Genomic DNA, 12,557 nt, shown 5'->3' with positions numbered 1-12,557 from the left:
TAAAACAGAAAGAGTATTGTGATAAGGATGGAATAAAGAGAGGTAATGGTATTTTTCAGTGTTATCTGAGTGTAGGAAAAGAGGGTGTTTGGAGAAAATGCCAGACTATCAAGTGTAATCTTGAAAGGAAATTATTCTCTCCAGTGGCAGTAATCAGTGTTGGTTGGTGCTTTTACCAACCTACTCTCTCTCTCTCTCTCTCTCTCTCTCTCTCTCTCTCTCTCTCTCTCTCTCTCTCTCTCTCTCTCTTTTCCTGTGAGCAGAGCCAAACTGCTTTAGTGGGCTAGACATGAAAAATGTATCTTTTGCAAAGAATAATCCAGAGAAACAATATGCTGAAACACCTCAATTTTCTGATGCTTTTCAGACAACCACCAGAGTCCTATGAAGAGCACTTACTGCAGGCTACATTAACACATACCATGCATAAGAAATCTAGAGTGCAAGCAGAAGTTGCAACACTTGGACAAGGAGGAAAAGATCTTCTAGATGTGGTGGCATCCTCTCTGCACAACATTGCTCCTAATGTCATCCTTGCTAAACGAGAGGTAAGTATGTCAATTGCTGTATTTGATGGTATATACTACTAATATGCACTGGCATATTAGACACATCCCCTTTTCAGCTGGGCATATTCAGGATAAAAGTTTTTAGCATACAAGTTTTCAATCCATTTTCCAAAATCATAAACCTTCAAAGGTCTAAAAACTAAAATTTTCTGGGAAGGTTAGAGCTTCAGTCATATAGATGGCTTGATGCGCCAACAACTGAACTAAGTCACCCCAAGTCATTTGGGTGTGACATGACAAGACTTGTTGGGTAGGTTGCCAATATGTGTTTGTGCATTTCTGGGCTCAGCTCGTGTCGCTGCGCGAAATATCCTTTAATCTATTATTTCTAGGGTAAATGTACTAACACATACCAGAGAATAAATAAAATAAAGAAAAAGGTCAGTATAACTGACTCGCTCACCCTCCAGGAGGGTGCGGTATGAACACTAGGCGAGTGAGACCACTACCACGAGCCAAATGCCAATAGAAATCTCCCACTACAAAATCCCTCCAAGAGGGGAGCCGAGCCCACAGAGTGAGCAGCTCGTACTACTACTACTCCATCCCATGCTGCCGACTGCTGCGCCTCTGGTGGCCATCCTTTTTCAAGTTAGCACCCACGAGTCGGTTGTGATATTTTTCCTCTCTGTGTTTTTGTGCCCTTTCATTGGATTTTCTATTATGGAGTGCAGCTATCGCAGCAGCTAAGTTAAGTACTCAGTATTTACGGTTAGTTGGTTTTTTCCGGCCCTGAGACAGTATTTGCCGTTTTTTAGGTATAAATACGATCTCGGGGTCGGAAGCATGGCAGCATGGTTCTGCCTCGTGATGGGCTCGTTCTTGGTCTCCCATACCTAGAACATCCCCTTATTTATCTTCGCTCTTTATGATTATCCGACTTTACTTAGGGTACGGTCTACTCAGGTTTTGTCATGCATGCATGTATTTACCTACGTAGGCTTCTTCTATCCAGACCCTAGTCCAGTTCTTAGTATCGGCCTCTGACTAGCTTTGAGTGGTAGACTTGCCTTCGGGTTAGTCGCACACTCCTGGATTTTTTCTCCTGCTATATTGTTTTCTTTCTTTCATTTATTTATTTATATAACTGTGTATTTTATTATTGTTAGGTTAGTTAGGCGTCTGGCTTAGCCTAGGTCCTGGCTCGTTTGAGCCTATTCTACCGCTATCAGTTCGGTTGCTTCCCCTATAGCATCTCTCTGATCAGTTGGTTCGGCCCCCCAGTGGGTGGCTTATTTTGCCTCCGCTTTTCAGTTCAGTATGCTTCCCGATAGCAATTTCCCTGATCAGTTGGTTGTCCTAGGCTTAGTTGTCGTTTTTGGTCGTACCGCCTCGTGGTCACTTCGTGATCACGGGCCAGCCAGACGCCTGTCCAGTCATTCTTCCCCCCCCTCCCGCTCTTCCATAGAGTCGGGCGGGGGCGGGTCGGTCTGCCCATGCTCGCTCCTCATACCCGAGCCTGCCTCCCTCCCTCTGCTCCCCTCAGGCGGAGGGGGCTAGGGAGTCGGGACAGACCCAGACTGGTCTCGACCTCTCCGGCTTCTCGGTCCGGCCGGTTGGTACGGAGAGTGGGGGGTACTGGCCTTGCCCACCCTCGCGCTACCTTGTCGCTCCGGGCTAGCTTGAGCCTGTATGTCTTCTCGCTCTTTCCCATCTTACTAGGGCTCCTCCTGATCGGAGTCCTGGTATCCAGCGGAAAGTTGTTAGTCCACCCAGTAGGGTGGACCGGAGCATACAGTGGGTCTCTACTAACCTTACCGTTTTGCTGAGTTACTACACTCCGCTACGCACTGGACTTAGTCCGGTTTGCTTGTGTGTTAGGTTTAAGTTATCTTTTAAGTTTATCTTAAGAACCTTGAAACCATCCCCCTCCCTTACATATCTTTACCGGATCTCTCCGGGATTATAGCCTATTCAGGCGATGCAGGGAGGGGTTATGCCCAAATTTTTTCCGAGCTCCGGCATGCATCGGAGCTCTTCTGTCCTTTAGACTGTAAGTGATGTTTTTTAAGATACTCATGTGTCTCCCCACTTACAGGCCACCAACTGTGAGCATCCGGGATGTTCCGCCACACTTCAGGACCCTTGTGGACACGAAGTTTGCCGGTCCATGCTCCATGCGCGACTCCGCTCGGGGACATCCAGGTCTGGTACCATGAAACGTGTACCATATGTTACGATCTGGTGAGCCAGCTTTTGGAAGGGGTAAGTTTACATCTCCAGTAGCATGCTCCGCTTCTTTTTTAGCGCTTAAGTTTTCATCATATTAACTTAAGGCAATTAATTTAAGTTATACTTTAAGTTTTAGTTTTAAGTGATTCTTAAATCTAAACTACGCCTTCTCTTCCAGGCTCCGGCGGTAAGAGATACCGCACTGGCTACCCTGCGGGCCTGGGTCGGCGGTTTTGGGAAAAAGGCCGCCAAGGGACAGCCCTACATCTAGAGAAGCGGTTGGCATTACTAATCTTCCCCGGAGGCAAGGCGACAGGATACGTCGACCCGGTAGAAGCGGATCCGACTATCGCCTTCATCCAACAACAGCTGGCCACCTCATTAACTGAGCAGGACAGGATATCTCTTACGGATGTCGCGACCCTAGATATTAATGTTGAACCTATGGTAGGTATAGACGACCTGTTGGTCGAGGTAGGTACGGTGGACACCCAAGGGTCACCTTGGGCGTAACTGTTTCTTCTACTCCTGCAACCTCTCCATCCTTCCAAGCTTTACGGGTGACGAATATATTCTCCTCCTGGTGCTTCGGTTAGACCTAAGGTCAAGTCTAAAGGTTGATGACTTTGACTAAGACGTCGTCGTCGTCTAAGAAGACGACTTCGGCTTCATCCTCTCCCGGTAAAGTCTCCGGCTGGAATCCCGGAGCATCCAGGTCTAAAGCTTCTAGCTCCGGCTCTAAGTCCTCGAGGAGTAAATCCTCCAGAGAGAGATCTCGCACTCCGGCAGAATCACCAGTTCCGCTACCTTTGGTTCCGATTCAGAGCCTCCCCTCCACCTCCGCAGCAGCTCCGGCTTTGGACTCCAATGCTGGCCTGTTGCAACAGGTGGGTGACCTGGTTGGGTCCTTTAAAGAGTAGCATGGAGCAAATGATCTCTCGTCTGTCGGACAGGATTACTTCCCAGGACTCCCATTATAGCCGGGCTCCCGAGAGAAGCTCCTCTAGCCTCTCCTCCACTGTCCAACACGAGTGGATCCCAACTTCCTCCGTTATGACTCACTACCTCAGTTCTCTATGAAACAATCCGTGGAGAGTAGCGTCATACGCCCCCTTCCAGGACGGTCTCATCTCTATACCGGAATTTGGGACTCGAAGAATAGAGGACTTCGAGTTCTTCCCGGAAGACCTCCAGCCTCCGTTCATAGGCTACGCAAGGCTTACGCCGTCGGCTATGGGGCGGGACGATAAGGTACCTAAGGAGACAGTCCTCTTACTCACGAGACCAGGCTCAGAGAGAATGGCTCAGGTGTTTTAGAGGACATGGATTGTTCTAACACCAACGAATACCAACCATTTTAAGAGTCCCTTTACCATTTTTACAATGGATGAGGAGTACCCGCTCCCAGTTTCCTAACCAAGATCGCGGAGGTCGGGGACCATCCCAGCGGCCCAGAAGGGGGGAACCTATACCGCAGTTGAAGGAAGCGGATCCCACTTCTCCGTTGCTCCCCTCAGTTGGAGAATTGTGGGAAGACTTGCCGAATACTTCTCAGCTGGCAAACTCAAACCGGACTGTGCTATGGAGCAGTTTGGTGAAAAGCTACCCAGGCTCCCAGATAGCCTTATTCAGGCTGAGTTTGATGCAAAATCGCGTCTAGCCAGATCCAATCAATTCTATGGCTATGTCTGAGGTAGCTACCATGGCTTATGGATCAGAACCGATTTTTAAGCTCATGACCAAAGCCCTGACTCAAACGGTACAGTCAGATATGTTTGAGTTTGCCACTGCTCGGACGAATTGTAGGAAGCATGTCCTACAAGAGGCAACCATTCGGCATGAACCGAATAGGTTACTCTCGTCTAGCATCTGGGGAGCAGATCTCTTCCCAGAAGCTATGGTTTAAGGAGGTCCAGTCAGAGGCTACCAGGTTAAACCAGAGCCCTTAAGGATCGTTGGGGCCTTTCGGCTAAGAGGAGGCAAGACCTGACTCCTAAAGGTAAGGGACAAAAGAAACCCCAGGCGTTTCCAACCTTACCAGAAGAGCAACTACCTTTCCTCAAGTTCCAACAGTACCGTTAGTGCAGACAGCCCAACCCTCCACTTCTAAAGGTCAATCACAGCCAATTTATGTGATATCCCCTCAGCCTCAGCCCTCCACCTCTTACGCCCATCTCTCCAGCTTACAATCAAGCCTTCGAGAGTCAAGCTTCTCAGAAGTATGACCGCTCGGGTAAGGGAGGTAGAGGTAAGAAGTTCCTTCGTGGGAGAGGATCGGGAGGCGGCCCCTTTAACAGGGGAAAGCACTTCAGAGGAGGCCGAGGCGGTTACCAGAACCAATGAAGAACTTCAGGTAGGAGGGAGGCTGTTTCACTTTCGCCACCGGTTGGAACTTCAGCCAATGGGCTCAGAGCATAGTGTCAAAAAGGTCTGGGTTGGAGCTGGTTGACGAACCCACCTCCATCCAGACCTTTCCGTCAACTTCCTTCCAAGGCAATTGACAGAGTACGCAGACGATCTCCTTCAAAAAAAGGAGCTATAGCGAGAGTCAAGAGATTAAAATTTCAAGGTCGCTTGTTCAGCGTGCCAAAGAAAGGCTCACAAAAAAGAAGGGTAATCTAGACTTGTCCCGCTTAAACTTAGCCATCCGCTGCGACAAGTTCAAGATGCTCACGATCTCACAGTGTCGGACCCTACTTCCCCGTGGGGGCCGTCACCACCTCTATCGATCTTACAGACGCTTACTATCATATCCCTATTGCAAGACACTTCCGTCCGTATCTGGGTTTCAAGATAGGAGACCAGACATTCTCCTTCAAAGTAGTTCCATTCGGACTCAACGTGGCACCCAGAGTGTTCACGAAGCTAGCGGAAGTGGTAGTGCAAACAACTCAGATCGCAAGGGATCATGGTAGTAGCGTATCTCGACGATTGGTTGATCTGGGCCCCAACAGTCGAGGAATGCAACAGAGCTACTCTGAAAGTGATTCAGTTCCTGGAATATCTAGGCTTCAAAATAAACAGGACCAAATCAAGACTCACTCCAGAGTCAACTTTCAGTGGCTGGGCAATTCAATGGAATCTAGCATCCCACACTCTGTCGATTCCATCAACCCAAAAGGAACAAGAAATAGCAAAGTCAGTCAAGCAATTTCTAAGTCACAAAACTAGCGTCAAGGAGAGCCCAGGAAAGGATCCTGGGCGGGCCTCTCCAGTTTGCATCAGTGACAAACGTCTTAATGAAAGCCAAACTGAAAGACCTAACCAGAATCTGGCGCTCGCGAGCACAAACGTCAGGTCCAGGGACAAACTATCCTCAGTGCCTCTGATTCTAAAGAATCGACTTCGGCCATGGGCGAGAGTCAAGAATTTATCAATGTCAGTACCCCTTCAGTTCCCTCCACCAGGGGTCACCCATCCACACAGCACCGTTCCCCTTAAGCGGCTTGGGGAGGGTAGTTCCCCAGGTCAAAAAGGTTCAAGGGACTTGGTCACCTCAGTTCCGTCGGTTCCATATAAACGTACTGGATGGCAATGGCAGTGTTCTTGACTCTAAAAGGTTACGCCCACCCAAGTACTCCCCACATAAAGCTAGTCCTGGACAGCGCAGTGGTAGTACATTGTATAAACAGAGGAGGCTCCAAGTCACGGCATCTAAATCACGTCATGATAGCCATCTTCTCCCTGGCAGACAAGTTCAGTTGGCATCTTTCCTCCACTCACATAGCTGGAGTAAGAAACGTCATAGCAGACGCCCTATCCCGATCAGTACCCCTAGAGTCGGAATGGTCACTGGACAACAGTTCGTTCCAATGGATCCTTCAAAGAGTCCCAGGGCTACAGGTGGACCTCTTCGCATCACAAGCGAACCACAAACTACCGTGTTATGTAGCCCCCCAACCTGGACCCTCTGGCATATGCCACGGACGCCCTGGCTCTAGACTGGAACAACTGGGAGAAGATTTACGTCTTCCCTCCAGTGAATCTCCTCATGAAGTATTGAACAAACTCAGGACATTCAAGGGTCAAGTGGCTCTAGTAGCCCCAGACTGCCGAAGAGCAACTGGTATCCTCTAATTTTGGAGCTGGGCCTTCGTCCTCTTCAGATCCCCAGTCCCAAGCTCTCCCAGTCAGTGCAAATGAAGACTGTGTTCGCTTCCTCAGGGATTCTCAAAACCCTAACTTTATGGATTTCATGAAGTTTGCGGCAAAAAGAGATGCGAATATTGACCCTCAGAATATTCTATTCTTAGAATCCGATAAAAGGGATTCGACTTTGAGGCAGTATGATGCTGCTGTCAAAAAGTTAGCAACCTTCCTGAGAGATTCGGATATTAGAATCATGACAGTTAATTCAGCTATATCCTTTTTCAGATCCTTATTTGAAAAAGGTTTAGCAGCTAGCACGATTACGACAAACAAGTCAGCTTTGAAAAAGATATTTCAATTTGGGATTAAACATAGACTTGACGGATTCCTACTTCTCGTCTATTCCTAAGGCATGTGCTAGGCTTAGGCCTTCTGTTAGGCCTACGTCAGTTTCATGGTTCTTAAACGATGTCCTAAAACTGGCTTCCGAAACCGATAATGACACATGCTCGTTTATAATGCTCTTAAGAAAAACCCAAAATATTCTTATTAAGCTTAGCTTCAGGAGCAAGAATTTCAGAACTGTCGGCTCTATCCAGAGACCCGGGTTCATATTCAGTTCCTTCACAGGAGAAGTCCTACTTTCTCCGGAACGTTAGCTTTTTAGCAAAGAATGAAGATCCTTTTGATGAGGTGGGAACCTTGGAAGGTACTACCCCTTCCACAAGATGTAATCTCTTTGCCCAGTTACTTACCTTACAGCCTTTCTGTCTAGGACCTCCTCATCTTCGTCGGGGTCCCCTCTTTAGGAGGGAAAAAGGTGGAACTTTATCCATTAAAGGCATCAGGCAACAAATCCTGTACTTTATTAAGCAAGCCAATCCTGACTCTTTCCCGAAAGCACATGAGTGTCAGGGCAGTAGCCACCTCAATTAATTATTTCCAACACATGAACTTCGATGAGTTGAAAAAGTATACTGGATGGAACAAATCGCCGACAGTGTTCAAACGTCACTACCTTAAGTCCTTGGAAGCTCTGAAATTCCAGCAGTAGCAGCGGGTAACATAGTTTCCCCTGACTCTAGCTAGTTTGTAGTAGAAGATTCAGTCCTCCTTTCTACCTGCCTCACCCAAAAGTTCGTCTATTCCTACCTGGTTCATTTGCATTCACCTTGTTGGTCTTAGCTGCTTTTGCTGATAGTGTAGTGGGTGCCCCATTATTGTCTGGTTAGGGACACTCACAAATGATTATAAACATTGATCTCATGGATGTTTCCCCTTATTTTTATGCTAGGGGATACATCATATTATAATGATTACGGGTTTTGTATATTAAGTCATATACATTCTTTTTATATATTATTATTGTTGATTGTTTTATTAATTGCTATTATACTTTGATACATGCTGTTACACAGATAACATTGATACATGTAAAAATAATTTTACCTGTACATATGTAATTACCTTATGTTAACAAACATGATTAGATTTATGGGTTTAATTTAAGCATATTTCTATTTTTATACCCCTGTGTATATGTATCTTTTAGCAATTATAGTCTATTCATATATATTTTATCATTTTTATTTGAGACCTATTCTGATTTATTTTATTTTATTCTCATTTTATTATTTTGTTTACAATCTTGTGCTATTTCTCTGGTACGATTTCGCGCAGCGACACGAGCTGAGCCCAGAAAAGGGATTTTGACGTAAGGAAAAATCTATTTCTGGGCGATTGGGCTCGTGTCGCCAGCGAAATCCCACCCTACCCATCCCTTCGCCCAAGATTGTCTGATAACTTCAGGATGGCCACCAGAGGCGCAGCAGTCGGCAGCATGGGATGGAGTAGTAGTAGTACAAGAGCTGCTCACTCTGTGGGTCGGCTCCCCTCTTGGAGGGATTTTGTAGTGGGAGATTTCTATTGGCATTTGGCTCGTGGTAGTGGTCTCACTCGCCTAGTGTTCATACCGACACCCTCCTGGAGGGTGAGCGAGTCAGTTATACTGACCTTTTTCTTTATTTTATTTATTCTCTGGTATGTGTTAGTACATTTACCCTAGAAATAATAGATTAAAAAAAGGATATTTCGCTGGCGACACGAGCCAATCGCCCAGAAATAGATTTTTCCTTACGTCAAAATCCCTTTATTGACCCCCTACAGTATCCATTGTAAAAGGCAAAAATAGGTACTCTTGCATTAAAGTAATGATAATTTTAATGAAACTGTTCTTGTACAGTCAAGTTAAAAAAGTCTGTTGACACTCTCTGGTCATCAGTTTAACAACACATAAATGGCACTGGTCTCGCCACCACCAGGGTGAACTTAGAGTGGCTGTTCTTCACTCTTCCCAACTGAAGTGGATAAAGAGAGGAGGAGAATCCTCTTTTAACATATGATAATTATGATATTTTGTCCATTCTTGTATGACAATGCAGTGGTAATTATTCCACACATTTCTAAAGCTTGGACAGATTCAGAGAGTTGATATAACCAATAGATACATTTAGTACTTCAAACATATAATATATATAATATATATACAGTACAGTCCCCATTTATGAGAGAATTTGGTAGATCCAAGTTCCTGCAGAATTGGAAATAAGAATATTTCGAAACACATACCTTATGGGAAAATTCCATTTGGGTCAAGGCAAACGGCAACTTACCCAGTCAAACTTTTTTATACTACCCATTTTCAATACTTTCTATGTACTATGCTGTAATTTTTTTCTAATATGAAATTGTTCTTATGGATAAATAAAACATTAAAAAGGTTTTAGTAACTTGAAAAAGTTTAAAATTACACACAGGTGGTGAGAACTCCCACACATAAACAATGCCACCATTGGGTGCAAGTGTACTGTTCGATACAGTCATTTCCTTTAAAAACCTTTTGGATGGAATTTCCTCTACCTATCCTCTGCCAAAAACCCATCAAACTCATCTATCTCATCCTCCGGGAAGAATTCTTCTGCTGAAGGAAAGCTTTGTGAACCATTTTAGGTTTCTGGGACTGGCGGATCATGTGTGTCTTCATTCCCGTTAGGCCTAACAAACCAGGTTATGAGTGCCTGTCTCGGTATCTTTGTCAGGCACTTTCACTGTATAATCGTTTTCATATAAATTTATTCTATGATTAAAAAGAATTGATGGAAATTCAAAATTTGATATGAAATTACAATTTGTTAAAAAGAAATGATAAATATTAAAATTCTACATGAAATGAGTTTATTGAAAAGTTTTGATAGAACGATTCTCTCTCTCTCTCTCTCTCTCTCTCTCTCTCTCTCTCTCTCTCTCTCTCTCTCTCTCTCTCTCTCTCTAACACATTTGCTTCACTGTTAATCACTTTTACTAGTCATTATCATCAAAACCTATTTCAACAATAGAAAAAAATAAATGATCAAATGCCAAAAGTTAGTCAAAACAAGTTAATCTAGAAAAAAAAATTCATACTTCATGTTCAGCAATGACGGATTTCAAGTTGTCAACTGCTGCCAAAATGGAAGTTGCTCCTTTAACTTAAGGGCAAGCTTTTTAGTTTCGAGAAAATAGGTTTTCCTCTTCGGCTTCTAGGCAGATGCATACATGATGCGGATGATCAGAATACACTTCGCAGATCTAATTAATACGTATGGCGATGATGATGATACCGATCATTCATAAACACTGCGCTATGATGTCACAAATGCGTGAGCCAAAGCCTACCCTCTTAGCTAATGGCTGAGTAGAAGCCTTCAGAATACACCTCTCAGATCTGAATAATACCAGTGGCGATGATGACGATACTGATCATTCAGAATACACTTTGCAGATCTGAATAATACGTATGACGATGATGATGATACTCATCATTCATACACACTGAGCTATGACGTCACAAATGCGTGAGGCAGAGCCTTCCGTCTTAGCTAATGGCTGAGCAGAAAACCTTTCTCTCGCATTCCCCCTTGGAGGAATATTAGTTTTTTTTCCTCCAAGCATTTCCCCCACCCCTTCTCTCAGATACCAGCAAACCCCCCCCACATCTAAAATACTTGAAAAGACAATAGATTTGATATGTTTTACGGCACGTGACTCGCAGACTTTGAACGGCTTCGCAGATACAGAAAATCTATTTTTGAGAACTAGCGACCACATAAAAGGGGAATCGCACAATTCTAACACGCATAATTTGGGACCGGAGTGCACCATTAAGATGATGACCAGAGAGTGTCTATGAACTTTTGAACTCGACTGTACATACTGTATCCAATCAACTATACTACTGTATTTGATGGCATATTGAAAATGGTAATTGGCACCAAAAATCACCTCCCCAAGTCTTGTTTGGAAACTTGAGGCCTCCTATGGGTTACTGTTATTCCGATGCTCACCACTGAAGGGTAATTTTAACCCAGATGGTTAGTACTACCTAGTCTGACTCAATACATACACATTACAATCAACCCCTGCTATTCTCAGACTCGCCTATTCGCAGATTTTTCTATTGACCGCATATCCATTATTTGCAGTAAATTCGCCTATTTGCTGCACTTTTCACTGAGAAATATTTAAAATTACTGAATTTTCAAATCGTTTTCATGACTAAATGCACTTTTTGTGATAGAATTAATAAATAGTACAGACAATCAGCAGGGGTTCCGTTCTCAGCAGGATGCTGATAGGTGGAAACCGCCATTAACCAAAACCTGGTGATTTACGGCGCTTATGTCGCCATGTTTTGGTCAGTGATGCCGATAACCGTTAATTGCGCCTCTGTTAGCTATGTTATGTTGTCATAACTATTATCTGCACCTTATGGCACCGATAACCAAAACTTGGCCCATTATAGTTGCATAAATCGCTGATTTTACTAGTGCCATAAAACCGGATCACCATTAACCGAGTCCGCCGATAACCAGGGACTGCCTGTACTAGGTTATAAGCATTTGTAGAGGATTTTTTATGTTTTAACTATGAAAATAGGCAGTTTTAAGCATTTTTAGAGGGGTTTTAAGTAGTTGTGGATTTTAGCTATTTACAGGGGGATCTGGTACCCACCCCCTACAAATAAGGGGGGTCTGCTGTAATATAAATTACTTAAATAACATTAGGTACAATATTATTAGGTTATTATTATTATTATTATTATTATTATTATTATTATTATTATTATTATTATTTGTTTTTCTGACTCAGCTCAGTTGTTGAGTAGAAATCCAATACTATTCATATTTGTCATTAAGATATTTGTGAAAAATATTTTATCAAATTTTGCTTATATCTCTTTGTTGGGTATAGAAACCAAGGCTGGTAACTTCAACAAGATCTTGGTAGCTATCTGGTGTTTTCGGTATTTTTCTTGGATACGGGCATTATGTATCCTTGCACTGCTGTTAAGACTCCTTCAGTTGCTGGTGTAGTCTACATGTTTCGTCCATCTCCATGGTCATCATCAAGATGTTGGTGAAGATGAAATGGATGAGTACTCAGTTCAGATCAGCTTTTTTAGGAGGGGTGGGCGGGGTCAAATTCAGGGCTTATTTATCATTGGATGCTTAGGGGCATCCTTCTGGGCTTGAGCTGCCTCTTGCGCGTTAATGTTTGGGGCTGGTCTTGCATGTGAGCAGCATTGTAGTGCTGGGAAGGGGCAGGAGAATTCCACTCTACAGTAGCTAAATTTTGATTAGTGCTCGCATCCCTTGGGTTGCTCATTGTGGGTATATCCTGATAGCTGTA

At 44.1% G+C, this 12,557-nt stretch overlaps 1 protein-coding gene across 1 annotated transcript in view; it reads left to right on the top strand.

The window, feature by feature from the left end:
• LOC135208280 (RAB11-binding protein RELCH-like) overlaps positions 1–12,557 on the top strand; it is a 231,746-nt gene that overhangs the window by 157,681 nt on the left and 61,508 nt on the right. The window contains 1 exon segment of the mRNA XM_064240384.1: positions 368–548. Within this exon segment, the coding sequence (XP_064096454.1) occupies positions 368–548 (181 nt within the window).

The sequence above is a fragment of the Macrobrachium nipponense genome, chromosome 35, assembly GCF_015104395.2.
Source record: "Macrobrachium nipponense isolate FS-2020 chromosome 35, ASM1510439v2, whole genome shotgun sequence".
Classification (NCBI taxonomy): Eukaryota; Metazoa; Arthropoda; class Malacostraca; order Decapoda; family Palaemonidae; genus Macrobrachium; species Macrobrachium nipponense.
Note: the sequence above shows the minus strand (reverse complement) of the source record. Positions and strands in the feature narration are given on the sequence as shown.